The sequence below is a fragment of the Bombus vancouverensis genome, chromosome 15 (assembly GCF_051014615.1).
Source record: "Bombus vancouverensis nearcticus chromosome 15, iyBomVanc1_principal, whole genome shotgun sequence".
Taxonomy (NCBI): domain Eukaryota; kingdom Metazoa; phylum Arthropoda; class Insecta; order Hymenoptera; family Apidae; genus Bombus; species Bombus vancouverensis.
Window position 1 is genome coordinate 2,567,262 of NC_134925.1, and position 17,959 is coordinate 2,585,220.

The 17,959-nt window shown below is 39.6% G+C and overlaps 1 protein-coding gene across 1 annotated transcript in view; it reads left to right on the forward strand.

Moving 5' to 3' along the window:
* The first annotated feature begins 411 nt into the window (after positions 1-411).
* The window catches only part of LOC117164422 (spondin-1), a 193,249-nt gene continuing 175,701 nt past the window's right edge, over positions 412-17,959 (forward strand). Inside the window, exons 1-2 of the mRNA XM_033347450.2 lie at positions 412-901; positions 11,888-12,122. Of these exons, the coding sequence (XP_033203341.1) occupies positions 11,888-12,122 (235 nt within the window). The 5' untranslated portion in view covers positions 412-901. The remainder of the gene's footprint in view (positions 902-11,887; positions 12,123-17,959) is intronic.

The window sequence follows — 17,959 nt, forward strand, 5'->3', positions numbered from 1 at the left end:
AGGGTTGGGTGGCAACTAGTATTATAATTGTGTCTGGGAAATTACACTCTCGAATGTAGTGGCGTGCCGCTATAGAAACGTTTACAATTACCGCAGACAGAGTCGCAATTTCATTTTGCATAACTGAGCTCTGTCCGTGTTACGTTTGCAAACTGAGCAAAGAAAGACGCGCATCTTTTATGCAGTGACATGAATCGTTAATACAGCCATTGTGTTCTTTATTAAAAAAACGAGGATATTATTTATCTGCCTGATTCTCCACCGCGTCGTGCTAAGTTTCAGGTGGAAGTAGGACGCGTGCGCGGCTTCGAATCCACCAATGGTAGCGCGCGGCGCGAACGTCTCGGCCAATTGGAGCGCTCGACTGTGAAGAAGCAGTACGCGATGCACGAGTCAAGCGCCGAGTGGCGCGGTGCTCGCAGTACCGCGGCAACCCTCGAGCTAAGAGCATCGTGTTCGATGCTGTCAGTGACCCGTGCGTGAGCCGTGTCGTGAAACGTGAGAAGCTCTCCTTCCCTTTTCCTTCTCGTGGCTCGTACGCGCGACCAAATTCGTGCGCTTGCCGTGTCTGTGCGCCGCCTCTCCCTCGATATATCTATTTCTCTCTCCGGCTTTCGTTGTCGCACGTCCGGAAACTCGCGTGAATTCCGCGGTGGAACGTTTAACGGTCTGAAAAACGATTTCGCGCCATTACGTGTCCCCCCCTCCGTACCACGTTCGTTTTATCAACGAAAACAATCCCTTTCACGGGTAATCCTTCCGACCACGAGTTTCCCCACGATGCCTGTGTGTGATATGTGAGTTGTGTTCTCGCCACGTTCTTCACCACTGACACTGGTTGTCCTTCTCGGAAGGAGGGAGGCAGCAACGAGCCGAAGAAACGTCAAGCATCACGAATAAGGTAAGAATCAAATGATAAATCCTTTATTAGAAGGAACTGCAAGAGTGGGAATTAGAGTGAAGGTGGCTGGGCAAGGGGACGGGGTGTCATGCATTTAGGACTTTGTAGGTTATGTATTCATAAAAATACGCGTAGAATATAGGTGGTATGCAGATACATATCGGCAGACCGTAATTTGTGATATGAGAGTAAATAAGATGGAAATCAGGAATATTAGAATTACGTTGGATGTTTCGTTTCGAAAGAATATAATTTAAAAATTCGTCGATTACGTGTATAATATTTTTAATTAAGTACACTCAGATGCAAGTTACTTATCATAAGTGAAATCTTAAAGAGGACGATTTTATTTTATATGTTTGATTTATGTTTACATGTAATATAACCTTTCTCCAATTGTCTATGAAAAATTAATCAAATTCACGTATACTTAGGAAGTTTTAGCGTTCGATTTTTTTAAAACGAAGCTTACAATGCAATATTCTTATCTTTGATTTTCACCTTATTTTGAGTCATATAATCAGCCAGATTTCATCGCGTATGCTTATATTTTATATAAAATATCCATGATACAGTACTCGTTACGATATTTAGTGGTTGAAACGAGTCTCTATCTGGAAATACGAATTTGTGCGAATATTCATTCGATTAAATTCCATTTCTTTAGTTCTGTTCATAAAAATATGTATCTATACGAACATTTGCAGTTTACTCGTAACACAAAGACGTAAATAATATTATAGAAATTACGATCTGAGATACTTATGTTGGTATCCGAATTTCGTTCAACTCGGTTATACTCAAGGATCATTGAGGGGTGTGTGTATTCTCGCTGTTTCTTTATTTTCACAGTAATACGGGAAATCTGGTTGTTTTTATCGACTAGTCAACACGTAGTTCGTTGCATAATATTTAACGTACTACAGAAGTAGGATACATTCGAATATGCATAATGGAGACTATGTGATCGCAAAAATAAAAACCGATACGCTTTTTATGACTCTCGATTCTTTTGGTCGTCTTCCACAAACAATGTGTTCTATTACGTCAATGGGAGCTTTACGTAATATGTGCTAGGTTGTTACACACGAAAACCACAGTAAAAGAATATTTTAAGTCACGTTTTAAGAAAACCATCTTTTATTTGATTCTCGGGTTAAATATATATCCTTACCATTTATTTAATTTTCCAACATTTATTCTACCGCATAATATAAAAATAAAAATTTGAAATTTCAGTAAAAACTATTCGTTATATATTATTTTATTACAGACCTCTACCGTACATCCATTCAATGCTAATGAATTATAATATATTTAAATTTTAGGCTCGAAAGTTAAATCCCATACAAATTCGCGCAGATTTATACAGGACGTTACAAAAAGATCTGCGTTAAAAATAAAAATGAATATTTTAGCGATTTTAGTGGGTCTATTTATAGCTATGAAATATACGTCATTTATTGTCTCTAAATCGATCGATACACGCGTGAAAGTAAAAAGCAACTAACTTGAGAAAAAGGATAGCCCCAGTAATGAATATCATTAGATGAAACACGAGCGAATAGCGGAAGTGTACGGGTGCGCGTGATGTTCTGCGGTAGATTTGTGGATTTGTTGCCGGAGGTTTGTAACCTGAAACAATTACGTTCCAAATGGGGCGTCCTACGTGCATGCCTCTGTCAATAAACTCTATAGTTACCGTATTATCGTCGCGTATGAGGCGCTTACGGTTCGAAATTCAATAAAAGAGAATCGAACAATCTTAAAAAAAAAAAAAAAGAAAAAAATCATTAACGGTACGATAGCTCTACTTGCAATTTTCGACTTTTTTCCTCGTAATTGCTGGGTAGTCCAGCTTCGAACAACATTCTTCTTTTTCCTAGCCTCGTTTTCGAAAGTTCGGAGAGCGAAAGTTTGTTTTCGTAATAATTTTCATACCGCTGCAGGCGTAATTGCCCCAGTTTTTCACCCTTTAAATCGTTCGAATACACAACAATGTCGCGAAACGTTTCTCGATTGTTCATGGAAAAACGAACGTTGATCGTTGGTTACGTAGGCTTTAGACGATTATCGAGCTTTGATACTCCAAAAAGGAACACGAGTGGTTTCAGGAACCTGGCATATTGTGTCGATATAGGGTGTCGAGGGATTTAACAGCCAAACTTTGCGAGTGTAGTTGCTCACGGAAGTATTGGTGCGCCTGAAGAATTTCTTATGGATATTTTACGCGTGTTATACGAAACATTTCGAAATTTCATTGGCATTGTAACGAGACTCTCGTATCGTGATTGTATTGATAAAGTTTAAAATGAATCTGAAACTGTATATAAAAGTCAGAAAATATAGTACAAGTATATACTTCATAGAGATCAATTTTGATTTCTCTTTGTTTCGATGCACGAATCACCTATTGATATCCAATCATTACGTGTATTAATGACTTGACATACTGCCACTTAAAAGTCTTACAACACCAAACTGGTTTTAATAAACCTAACTTCTATTTCTATAGAACATATAAATGATAAGCTTTGGTTGTTACACTCTAGGACACCCTGTACACGTACGTATCGTGGAAAAGTAGCAGAGAAATTGAGAATTTGACGAGATGAAAGTTGATTAATCGAACGGAAAGCTCGGAGTCGAGTTTGAACGTTTTCTACGAGTAGCGCCAGGTTAACGCGATTGTTAATGCTTCTGAACAACGATCGATCATTTTATCGTGGAAATAACAACATTAGAGATATGGCAAGCTTATAACTTTAATACGCGTTCAACAATCAAACCATCCATCTCGATATTTTTCAAGAGATATACTGCAGGCGTTCGATTTCACGTTAACATGATTATTAATCGATTCTCAATCAATTATTTCCCTATTGGAAATTATAATATATTCGCCGGAATGCAACTCTCCGTTGCGGCTCTCATTACCATTTCCCCATTTAATTATCGAGAATGTATTAATTAATTGTTATCATTGTTAATTCATTCAGCCGGCCTTCCATGATTATTCACGTACGTTCACTCACCTACGTCTTTTCATTTTTTCTATCAACGATATTATATCTCATTATGAACAATTACGTACGGTCATTCATAGTGCTCTTGCAAACTCATAGAAATTCGAAAAATTCAGCCGGCAAAAAATACTCGTTCGTATGGTAAATTAGTCGAATAATTAGCGAATAATTAGCGAATAATGTTGCAAAAACCACGGAGGGCTAACTGAAACCGACAGACATCTCTAACTCTTATAATCGCATATAACAATCGTGAAAATTTGTCTCCTTATAATTTGTAGACCGAAACTTTCCTAATACGAAGGGGTTTGGCGGAAAGATAACTTCTTCTTCGGAAAGAAACGTTTCAATTTGTCTCGGAATTCTTCGAGAGTCGAAGGAAGCAACGATACTTCTTGCTGCGCGGCATCGCTTTAAATAATGTTTGAATAAAAAGCTCGAAAAAGTTTTTCGGTTAGACTTACTGCTCGAAGCAGGATTTACAACGAAGGGAGAGAATAACCAACCATCCACTGGCTCGTCTGCCATGTAGTCGAGGCAATAATAAAGTGAGACGTCGATGAGGGTGCGGGAACCGGAAGCGAGAAGTGAAAGGAACAGCGAGGAAGACGAAGTTGCTCTTTCTCTCTCTCTCTCTCTCTCTCTCTCTCTCTGGATATTCAATTTCAATCGGATTCCTTGAGAGCTTCATCCCTAGAATCTGTTACAAAAGTTCGGTTTGCGACGCGGACGAACGAAGCAGACCGATTTCGACCTCTTCCACTTGGACGGGGGTGTGTTTTAAAAGTACACGAGAGGAGGTAGAACTTGTTTCCCCTTTTCTTTCGACGAGTCGTTAACTTTGCTGGAAAGCATAACCCATCCTCGGTCTTGACCCTTCTTCTCCCTCTTCTTCTCCTTCTTTCTCTTCTTTTTTTTTCCTATTCTAGTTTCACTCTGATGTGACTGCTGTTTGTCGGGGAACACGTGTTTAGAAATGTTCGGAATGTTTCTGGATGAACTACACCGTGGCCTATAAGTATATGGATACTTAGGTAGATTTTTATTAACGATATATATTACGATTGTTACCAAAGAACGAATATTACCAAGATACACGAATTAATCGGAAAACGATAATCAAAAGCAATGGCTAATATTTTCTTATGAAATCGATAAATCGTAGGAAATTTGAATTCTTCGTTCGAAACACCGACTCGTATTGTAAAATGATATATTAAAAGTGAATATAAAAATATAGAAATCGAAGACGTAAATAATTTAAAAAATGTACGATGGTGTCTCTAATGGTCCAATTTAGAAGAATCTTTTGTATGTTATCTATAGCTTGACAAGCAAATAAGCTGTCCAGTTATGAAAACCAGATGCTCCCTTTTCCAAGATATCTCGGTTCACGATTGGTTCACGATATTGGTTCACGATTTCACTTTTACTATCGCGTTTTTTGAAAAGATCGCATAAATCAGCGCTGACGATGCATAAGCTTGCGGCCAAGCTGAAATATCGTGTTCCCAAGACCGTACGAATACACGTAGTCTCGATCGTTTTATGACCGACAGAATGGTGCCAGAATTGTGCCAGAATTTTTCGTTTTATTCGTTGGTAGAAAAGCACCGTCGTCTCCCGGAAGTCCGCGCGCATACAGAGCCCCGCGCTGTCCTGGAGCACAGAACCATCGTTTAAATTTATGTAAAATCTGCTCGCGGCTAACGTTGAAAGAGAAAGAGAGAGAGAGAGAGAGACGTTGCAGCTGCTTTTCATTATTTACGAGCCAACAAGTAATCGTGTTCACGACAACTTGTTGCTTACTAGAAAACTCTGAACTTGGCGGCCGCGGGACCATCGGTTCGTTTGTTCGCCAAGGTAATCGCGTGGTATCGCGCACACGCGAGATTTCCTCCTCGATTTGCGCGATTAACCGTGGGATTAGTTTTCGATTGCACGCCAGAGAACAATTCCCGCGACGAGAACCGACTGATACTCTGGTAGAAGAATCGTCTGTGACTTCCATCAGTGTAACTCTCCTTCGTTGAGTTTATCTTGAGTTTTACAGCGTTTAAACGTTTAGTTATTTACGTCGATGACATATACAGGTACAGCGTTGTCGTGTTAAGTGAAAAGGGCGTATCTGCAACTTTGTCTGGTTGTTAAATATTAGGAGCCATCTTACTCCAGCTTTTGACCAGATACGCCTATTTGAATTAACGTAATATCCCTGTTATTTGATAATTTCGTGATTTTAGCTATTGATCTTCATAAGCTTAAGCAACATTTTGTATTAAAATATATGAATATTACAGGCAAGAAACATGATTAATTATACCTTCTGGCTGTTATAGAATTATGGTATTCTGCTATTTATTTATCCTTGAATATTTCAAAACTATGGATTGTTGCAACGGTACTTTTACATATTTCATACATTTCCAGATTGATTGTTAATTCGTCCAGTATAATTATGATTATCATATCTCGTTACTGTACTAATGGAATTTCAAAGAGTTAAAAATTGTCTATAGTAAATGTTCAATTACTTTTGTAAGCTACTGTGATTATAATATTTATAAACAAAAAGGAAGTATAAATAAAAGATGAATATGACTATAAAAGAAATCGTAGCAATGTTCTTCGGCGTGTTATTCGTCGTCTGTTAGCAAAATAAATTTCCTAATATCGTGATTATTCGATATTCGATGTTCCCCTTGACGCTGATTCAGATTGAAACAAGCGAACCAAACAATCGTCTTCGGATTGAATTAAAGACAAATGTTGGATGATAAATTCGAACGGGGAGCTGTTTTCGTCCCTCGGATTTTTCGTGCGTTTTCTCGAACGTTCTTCTTTGATATAAGTTAAGGGCCAGAAATTGGGTCAATGGTGTCGACAGACAAACGGTCCGACACGTAAGCGAAATCCGGCTCTCGTCCAGCAACGTTCGCGCTACGGAATATTCCAACGGTACAGGGTAATGAGACGCAATGAAATGTGAGGAAAAAATACTAGGGAGAGGAAAGCGAGCCGATGAGAAAGACGAAAGCGTGAGAAAGAGGGTAGTTTTCGGTTAGGTGGATCTCTGTAGCAAGAGTCCGCAGTCGTGGGAATCTCTTTGTCCGGTGACAGTAAACGACGTACGACTCCGCTGGTGAAATAACGTCCTCGTACTTTCGTTTATCCTGACACGAAAATGTTCCCAGATGTACAAATAACGCAGAAGCAAGAGCATCTCTTCTGAATTTCCAAAACAAATGTTAATTTTTCATTTTTCAGACACTTTGCCAGTTAATGTTAAATCAGGTTTTGCATTTCCGAGCTCGAGATAAATCATATAAATGTCATTTCATTTTTAAAACTGATGAACAGAAAAAAAATAAGTTTCATAAGTTCTTGAGGGAATAATGAAGTAATATTAAATAAATGTTTAAAATTAACGATCACATATGTACATTTTAACGATAAAAATTCATACTAACATTCTCGGGTTTGATCTCAGAGAGACATTAAAATAAAAAAATCGACAAGAACGAGCTTATCGTGTTCTTCTCGCGTGATCTTCGTGCGCTATTTGTATCGTGTCTGTACATGTACGATTCATACTACTGAAAATGTTAAATAAAGGAGAACTAACACGCAAAGAATTATTCGTTCGAGTAACTTTTTTTAATTCTGTAATTGATAATTTTTATAAATCTGAAATAATGGAACTAGTTAGTCGTTGGGAGATTGCATTGAATCAAATTACTTTGATCAACTAAATGATGTTTGAAAGAAATGAACCGTGCGCGGTTCAACTTTTATTTGAATAAACGACACTTCATATATACCAAGCTAATACTTAAATGCATTTTTTCTTTGTATCAGGAGAAGACTTTTATAATTCATATCCCGCGGAGAAGAAATTATTTTTAATCAGCGTGCCCGCATAACGATTATCGTTCGATTTATCAGAGCAGCCGGATTTTTCCGCGACACGGCAAGGTGCATTTAATTTGCGTCCCGCTGGGAGAGTTTCATTATCATTTTTGTTCCTCTATTAGCCGGTTAATTAATGTTCAATGAATATTTTTAATAACGTGGAATCCGTTTGGAACTCGGTGAACCGTTAGCCTCGTGATTTTACACCATTTTAGTTTTATTCCCCGTTAACGTAAAACGAAATTCATTTTTTTTTCGTGATATCGATGTTGTTTAGATTACACCCTCGTGGATATAGAGGTTTCAATGTCATTGTTACTTTATTATAGTTTTCAATACAATACACTGACTGTAAAACCATCCAAAAATTGTTAATTTTTATAAGCTATATATTTATAACATATATTCTTATACCTTAACGTATTAGGTTGTCGGAAAAGTGTCTTTCTTGTACAGAGACACGTCTTTTACAACAACGCATCTCTCTACAAACATTAAACCTAATCTGTCGAACGTTGTGATCTTTAGTTTGATAGAACAAAATGGATCATACGTGATTCGATAAAATAATATAAAACGAGAAATGTTGTGCTTCCATTATGTCCTTATAAAACGAAAGGAACTTTTCGGACGACCTAACAATAAGAAACAAAATCGATGGTTAAATAAAAACGCACAACGAAAATCATATTCGAAACGTATTATTGCGTTTCTTGTTAACAAAAAATTTGTCTGGAAAAAGTCAAATCTCGCGTGTACACACTTCCAGAGACAAGTTGCTCTAGAAAAAGTTGCCTCTGGCAGTGGACAAACGCGTAGATAGAGACGTCTCTAGACAGCATCGAGGACCGCGTCAGTTTTATTTTAGTTTCTTAGTGAGAAAGTAATTACTTAGTTTCCTCTGATTTGGCAACTGGTTGTCGGGAAAACGTGGTGGAACTTTCGAATGTATGCGGTTCGTTAACGAGTTGTGTTAATACGCCAGCCGCTCGGTCACTCGGTTTATTTGTGTTTGTGAAGCGAATTAACACGCCAACCGACTCGTTTCAAACTTTTGCTACTTGCACGACCGACAGATAGAAAGATTTTGTCGGTTTTTAATACGAACCATCCGACTCCGAGATCCGCTTGAAATCCTGTACACGTAGTTTGTTTTCCTGTTTTTCAAGGAAATCTTATAATTGCTTCAAATCGAGTATTTCGATATTTAAAATCCGATATACATCGTCGCACATCGACCATAAGTATTGCAGCATCTGCTCGTTACATTTATTGGAAAACTCTGACGAATTTTATTTTATTTCGCACTGGATTGTTGGTAAAGTTTTATAACGCTTTTGATAATTACTATATGCGTCCTGTAATTGATTTTTATATTTGATATTTGAATTGTAAGAAGATTATTTTATTATGAATTTTAGCAAAATGTAATCTCTTTCTCGTTAAACTGAAATAAATTTTGTCCCTAGTTAACGTATTTTATTCGATAAAATAAATTCCATAAAATATGGAAATATTCATGTTCTTTAAATACACGTAATAATTCGAATAGACTTTCGTGAGACACTATGCAAGCGCGTATTATACTTGATCCTACCGTTAAACGAGATACAAAGATTTTCCTCTTGGTTTATATCAGACGGTTTTTTGAAAGCGTTCCAAACGTAGAATTTGTGTCGAGATTAGCATTCTATTCGGTTTTAGTAGTCTTACGAGAGTTATTTAATCGCGACTTGATGTTTTAAGCAACGTATGCTATGGCGCGAGATTGAAAAAGTTTTGCGAGTGAAATGCAAACAGGACGATATGCTTTTTTTCGGTAATTAAACATGGAAAACCATGGATAAATTGTCCGTTGTTCGTTCATCTTTTCATCTTCTATTTATAATAATCGTATCAACCATGACGCTCTATTTCGCAAATTTTCAGCGACCTCGTTGTTACTTTGACTCATAAAGTGAAATAAAAAAAAAAGAAAAAAAAAAGAAACGCCTGAAACAGGAAATTGTAATTACTGTTCCGGTTTAGGAAATTAAAATATTTTCGAGAAATTTCCGAACGCGCGATTGAAATTTCCATCGACGTTTATTCACTCGTAAACGTTACTGCATATTTTCACATTGTCGGAATATTCGCGATTCTGCTTCTGACAGTGTATTCGTGTATTTTGAATACTTTAACATGATGTCCGTGCTGTGAACGCTCAAATCGCGCTTTAGCACTTCGAAAAAGAAATTACTTTGCAAATAGGGCAGGCTTTTTAATTGGCAGGATTATTCGATTTTCTATCAACTTCGCTATACCAACCGCATGGAAACGCCTGTGACACGATCAACGCGTAAATGATGTCTCTCCTCCTAGTGAAACTATGGATGTTCCGTTTCATCCGGCTATTTCTTCACGTTGCTGACAAACGCGAACGCGTTCTCACCTAACTTTTAGCTCTGCTACTGTATAAAATCTTTCTGAAGAACTAAACTGAAAAAGACAACGTAGAGCAGTCCTCGAATCTCTTTGAAAAAGTTCCACGTAGCCTTCTTTTTATTTTATATTTTTATTTTTCTTGTTGCTAGCGCTTGACAACGCTTATTTTTCAATGATTCAACGGATGTACGCAGAAAGTTGTGCTTTGGACCAAGAGCGACGATCGTTCATACGTGTGTTTAGTAAAAAATTATTTCCAAAAAAATCGTATCGTTATTTAGTAAAAAGAATTAGCAGCATCAATTAGTATAGAATTATCTTAAGCGTAATAAACGTTAAACGTGGTTTCAGCGAATATCGAGATTCATTATCACAACGGATAACCGATTGTTTAAATATTTCAGTGATTTCTGCGAGATGTGTACTCGCACTAAATATCTCGCAGTTTCTACCTACATTTTCATGTTGAACGGTACTAAACTTTGCCGATATGATTACGACAGTTTGCTCTCGTTACGATGTTGATGAATGTTTAAAATATTTCGTATACCACGAATAACATACACGTGCGTGTAAAACGTATCTACAAGTGTCCGAATGTTTTCGCCTGTGTACAAGAGGGTAATTACTGGAAAATCCACGAGTATTTACAGCAAGGTAGAGTAGGGTGGCGTGGACCGGCGGAAAATCACACGTCGTGAAATTTGGACGAGTAGCAGCGGCGACGAGCGATCGGAAGCGATTCGAATGCGATTTGAATTTTGAGTACACTCGCGAATCTGCATATGTAAACACCGCGGCCGCATCACTGCATACCGGCCTGCGATAGCATCGCCGATTCCAAAACGTTTTCCCGCGCGTACGTGCAATCATGCCACCTATACAATGTGCCCCGTTCGTTGAACGAGACGATTCCGTAGGTGTTCATTATTAAAGCAGCAACGCAAGCTCACCGAAAAAGCCCCGGTTACATTTGCTCGTGTACCGTGTAACGGCCGATTTTTGGTTTGCATTCATCCTTTTCCCGCCTTTGTGATGCCACGTAGCTTTATTGCACGAACGAATATCATCGTGTTGCTCTCTCCGCAAACCCCTAGATATTGCAATTAAGAGCGAAACAAGCTGCCGTAATTATTATTTGTAGTTTGGTTAATGACGTGAAATTATCTCTCTTTCTCTCGTGAAACGTTGCTTGGTTTTGTAATAACGAAGGATATTTGTGATCGATGACGAGTTTCTCTGTACAAGGTTCCACCGGAATCAACATCCTGCGTGAATTTCACGTAGAATTTTCCCGTGCGTAGCAATATATCTATACGCCCGGGACGCGTGGACAATTCGTTCGCTACGGTGTAATTGCGAGAAACACGTCGATTGATCCGGCCTCCGATCGAAAGATCGTCGGGATTGAAAGCCGCTTGAAATTTACATCGCACGTCGGACTTTGCGACCGTGTGATTCTGCGCGCGTATGCTCGTCCATGCTCCTTTTTTTTTTTTTTATCGAACGTTATGAAGCATTTAGTTAGTGCTGGCGTGGGAAATGGGTAGTTTTTAGTAAGTTTTCTTAGTAATTCTCGATGTATCGTAACGAGTGTTTGATATTGTCTTTATGGTGTTGATAGATGTTTCACGGGACGTGGCTGCAGTGGTCGACGCTGCTGTTGCTGCTGCTAGGAACGCGGCTGCTGTTCGTGGTCGCCCAATGTGGATCGTTCGCTCAGGATAGACAGGAAAGAGAGGACAAACAGGATAAACTGGCGCTGTACAAAGTCACTTTAAGGACTTACTGGTCGAGGGCGCGATTTCCACGACATTATCCAGAATGGAAACCACCGGCGCAGTTCGGCAAACTAATCGGTGAGTCAATTTAAACGTGTTTTCTAACGGATATTCCAAAATATTTCTCCACGTCCACGTAGTCTATGAAAGATTCGTATTAACATTTTCATAGTGTAGCGCAAAGACAGTTCTGCCAAGCTGTCAAATATATTACAAATTTTATGAAATCAAAAAGAATAGAAGATGTTTTATGATATTTATACGATAAACTTATTATTTACGTATTCAATTTACACTTTTAAATTATGCAAATACTTTGTGTTCCTTCTATTTGTTTAACGGGCTTCTGTAATATTCTTTTTAATTGATACATTTTTTGTAACTCCACGAAATAATAATTTACTGTATTTGTAGTTTTTTTAATAACGTTGCGTTTGCCCAACTTTTACACGTTATTCCACTGGTACGTAATGAATTAAGGAATGTCCCGATTGTGTTATTATAAATTATTTTAACGTGAAATTTCCACGATAGAGAATTAATTAATTTTTAAATTGTTCGTTCTAGATTCTTCGTGTTGTCGCATTGCAAAAGAATACAACGCGGTACAAAACGAAGGAAAGAATTTAAACGCGATTCTATTAGCAAGAATACCATTCTTGGAAGAATCAATTAACGAACGAAGACGTTCGAACTTTAGTCGAGATTCGAGAAAATTCGTAGAATCATCTCGACGTCGAGACTTCTGGAAATTCGTTCCGCACGGTTTCGATGATCGGCGAATACTTATTTCTGAGCCGTGGCGCATTTCGAGCAACGTCAGCCAGCGGAACACGCCATTTCCGAGGTTTATTCTCTTCGACCTCCTTTCCCAGCCGACGTGAGAAACGATAATTGGAGAAGTTGGAAATTATCGGACGTCGACGCGTATGTCGTCGTTTCCAACGATGTCGGAGCTTTCCTCTGTCGCTTGATATACCGAATCTCGTAACAACACCGCTTCATCTACCACGCTTATTTCGGATTTTCTAAAACCATTATATATTCTTTTTTTTTTTTTTTAGAAAAAGAAACGCAAGATAGACTTAAAAATTAATTTTCATAATATTATATTAATATCGCTGTGTATGTTTTATCTTCTATCGTTGCAACATCTTCTACGCTATCCTTTTCTTTAAAATAATTTTTGAAGAATTTTTATTCAAGTAGCTTTTTATAACCATTATACAACACAATTTATTCAACAAATGTGTCGACTATAAATACCTTTATAATCTAGTCTCCACGTTCTCTTATTTTCTAACTTGCAAGATTATATCGCGTATATCGAATGCCAAGTTACACAATGTTTCCCCAACAACAAGCAGTTATCGAATAACAAATCAGGTGAAATTTTCGTAACAATAATCATATCGAACGACAGATTACGTAAAATTTTCCTAACAATACGTTAAATAAATCTCCAAATACCTGTTTCTTCTATTCGCTTTAATTCCCCAGAATTCCACCCACGGATACCTATAACACTCACACGTTGTAAAATTCAACGAGACTGTTTCAATCGCGACACAATCCACCGTCGAGAAAGAAATTCTCGTCTTTGTGTTGGTTGGTAGCGCGATCCAGGGGGCGGAAGGGCGTTGTAGTCGGTCCATAAACAAGAGGAATATTTCAGATGGTAATGCGAGCGCGGGAACAGGTGTCGTGACTCCCTGACGGTCTATAAATTTTCCTGGCGCCTCGTAACTGCGCGCGGTTTCGCACTTTCGATTCGTGGCTGTGGCCACCACGCACCATCCAACGAGATCGAGGGTGGTTTGGTAAGCGTGGCGGGTGGGTAGGAAATCGAGGGTCGAATAAATCCGCGAAGCACGTTGGTTCGCGAAGGGAAACGTCAAATTCGAATTAGAAAGGCACGCGGCGTTCGGGGAAATTCAATTTCACTTTAAAGATCGTCCTCGTATTCACGCTGGGTAAACGTCTAGGGTTTGGAATACGGGGGATGAAGCGAGCCAAGGGTCACGAAAGCGAGAGGAGCGCGGCAAAGAAAACTGAAAAGAGAAAAAGCGAGGATATGCGGGGAATGCGAATGCGCGTGGCATTTTGTTTTACGCTCGTAGAAAGAACTCGTGAATCGTTAGAGCTCGTCGAATTTCCACCCTCGAACGGATACGAGCGTTTCGCGGAAAGTTGCCGTGTCATCCGCCGAATTTGCCGCTTGTATTCGTTAAGACGACTCGTCAATTTTACGCGGAAATTCGACCGCCTGACTCCGTGTCTTCTCCGTCGTTGTCGAGCAGGCTAAACCGCCGTGTAACGCGGTTAAGAATCGCTGCGATGCTCGTACAACGGGTTGAAAAATTGCTGCGGCTTTTGCGTAGCGTGGCGGGTATTATGAATTTCAGAGTGAGGCAGAAATAGAAGGTCGTTACTCGCGTAGGAATTTTTCTGTTGATAAGTATGCTCATACATACGTGTACTTCCGTTCGGATATTTGGTTACAAATGAAGATGACGAGTGAAAAACATAATAAACGATATTGTCTGTTTCTTTATGCAAGAATAATATATATATTGAACACGCTGTCGATCGATTTCACATTTCTATCTTTTCGTTTCCGACAAAACAACAAATTAATTATACATCTTCACGCTTGATAATTCTGCTTCAATTTTTTGCCCTCAGCCTAATAATTTATTCACGAAGAAGAGCGACGAGATTTAGTTTCATCCTGGCTGTATAAAATCGCATTCAACGGTATACAGTCAACGTTCGCTACATTGTTGCAACTACGATTCGGCGTGTCTGACCACGAGCGTCCACAACTACTGTCTCTCCATTCTCCAAGCGTACGATCAAAGCGAGGCCTATTTTCTCTTCGTTTCCTGGCATTACAAAAGCAATTAAAAGAAACTTCCGGAAAGGAAGCTGGAACTGTGTCACATTTTCCCTTGCGGACAGACAGAAGAGAAAATAGAAGGTACTAGCGGTAGGACGCGACTAGCGATAAACATCGAAGAGGTTGCGAAGGATAAAAAGAAAGGGAAGGGAAACGAAACTCGAAGTCGTTGCGAACACGGCTACAAAACGTAATCGAAAATCCTTTACGACGATTCGTCGTACGACGGGCATTTTTAGCTATCAAGGAAGGTTCTCGTTCTCTCTCTCTCTCTCTCTCTCTCTCTCTCTCTCCCTGCTTTCCGCATTCCGCAGAAACTCGACGAGAAAACCTTTCCAGGATATATCCTGCGTATACAGACGAACGGGCACGTTCGATCGTTAACGGGCGACTAATGGAATGGAATTCGCATCCAGATCGTCGGTTCCATCTCTCGACCTTCGACTCCACCTCCACAATGGGGGTTGCTCTTTTCTTTCTCCTCTCGTTTTCTTTCACCCCCTTGCTACCCGAGAAATCGTAAAATCGGCACCGACGTTCGCGTTGTTTTCCTCCCTGCAATCCCTAGCCTGCTAGATTTAATTCGATTTTTCCATTCCTAATCTTTCTTTTTCTTCTCCTCGTTTTCTTCGATTGGTTTTAACGTGTTCCAACTTCTCGTTTGTATTCCCTGCAATTTTATTTGTTTTTTCCTTTGTCTTCTATCGCGGAAGAATGTGTCCTTCCGTACGACGGTGGTATCTTCACGCTGGTTGAGGTGGAAATGATAAGAACGTTACCGCGTGTCTGTAATGTAGCGATCGGGTTGGAAATATCGACAGTCACGTAGACTATTGCTGTATTTCTTGGGATATTGTCTTGGTTAGATAGAGGCCGGCTCTCGCATTAGTCGAGATATTTCGTCGAAGCGAATTCAGGAAATTGTCGTTGCCAGAAATACGCGAAGCCGCGAACGCCCAAGTTCCTCTGTACAGAAATTAATAAAACATCCCTCCGATCTAGCGTCTCAGTGGCTAGCGTTTATTTAATCGAGAGATCGTTGGATTCTTTTATCGGGGTGTGTTCGATCGATAGCTATCAGCTTGGAAGAAATAATTTCATTCCAGATATTGCAGACGCGAGAGAATCTTTGTTTTCTAAATCGCTCTTGTTACCAGATCGTTATTAGATCACATTTATTTTACATTTTCCGCGTCAATCTTCTACAACTTAGCATTCGCGCAATACCTACTCCATTTTCCATCAGCCAGTCAGAGTCATATGCAGGAAAATCCAAAAATCGTTGTCTCGTTAATCCGCTGCACACGCCTGGCGGCGGAATTCTCGAGTGGTTGAATTCTAGCTGGCAAAAAGGCTCATCGCATATTCACGCGGGTTTCCGGATCGAAGAAATCTTGGACGACGCGAGAAAATCTAGACACACGATGGAAGAGAACGTAGAGAAGAAAATACAGAGGCTAAGGAGAGGAGGGCGAACGCTTTAGACCGAGGAGTTTTCTCTTCTGTGGACGCACCAAGGGCCGCTTCTAATTATTCTTCTCTCGAGACACCCGCAGCGCGCACGGTGTTCTCGTTATTTTTTTTTTTTTTTTTATTTATAGCCGGGGAGCGACGGTTTGGAGCTAGCGCGAAGCGGAAGGACAGAGACGGGTGGATAGAGCGAAGAGTCGAGTAGCGAGTCAGTGGAAAGAGACACATAGAAAGAACGAGAGAGACTCAGGGTGTGCCCGAGAGCGAAGGAGCCGTAGGTAAAGAGGAGAGGTATTTTTAGCCTGAACCGAGAGAGTCGGGCTTCTCGTTTTGCTCCCGTTTCCTCGTCTCTCCTTTCTCGTGTACCAGCTGCGCTCGAATCGACGCTGAAAAGCAACAGAATCGGGAAAAAATGATGCACTTAGCGGCGCGTTTCGCGACGCTGATATATCCGTGTGTTGCGCGCTCGTCTCTCCCGTTTAATTTTCACCGAGACCCTCGTTTTTCTCGCCTGTGTAAAATATTTCGATCTAACGAACCGGCCTGTTCTTTCTCTTTTTTTTTTTTTTTTTTTAGCCTTACTTTCCTTTATCGACAAAATTGATCACGCCCGTAGATCGTTAGAATAATTGTTTTTCGATATATGGTAAAAACTGTGTGACGAATGGTGTCGTCCGATTCTACTTACAGTTGGAGAATACTCCACGACCAGGTGTTATTGTTGCTGCTTCTTTTAATTGATCATGCTCATAGATAGTTAGACTAATTGTTTCTCGATATACAATACAGACTGTCTGCCAAGGTAGCATCCGATTCTACTTGCAATTCGAGACGAGCTGTATTATAGCCGTTTTTCTTCCTGTTTTCTATCGAGAAAATTGATCGTTCTCGCGGCTCGTTGGAATAATTGCTTTTTAGTTTATGGTAAGGACTGTCCGACAAGGTGTCTACTTACAATTGGAGAATACTACGCGGCGAGATATATTATAGTTGTGCGCGTTCTGTAGTCGGTCTCGAGCTCTTCTACTCGAGAATCGAAAGTACTAAACGCGTGACAAGTGCCGTGGGCGGGAAAAACATCACCGGGCAATTTTTAGTCCACGACATTCCACGACCCTCTTCCTGTTTCTATGAGTAGATACATCTCTGGTCGTAATCGTATACAGGGTGGCCCACGAATTAGTCACCACGATATTGCGGCTGGATTTGACAAAACCGATTACGTAGAAACATATTTGTATCGTTGTGTTACGTATCAGCGATGAAGTTCTAGATCACAGTTCAAAAACAAGTTATATTCATTTTGTATCAGATAATTGAAACGACGCACGTTATTATAACAATACCGAACTCGTCTTCTATTCTAAAATTGGCGATGCTACTTAACATTTTTATTTTATAAAAAAAAAAAAGATAATGGGTTTTTGCTCGAAGAATTTTCTTACTAAAGGCACGATTTTCGGAATAAAACTGATATTTTTGCGGCACGTGGAGGTCAAAGTGCGATCCTTCCACGGAACTACAAGTCTCCGGTTCTTCTCGAGCT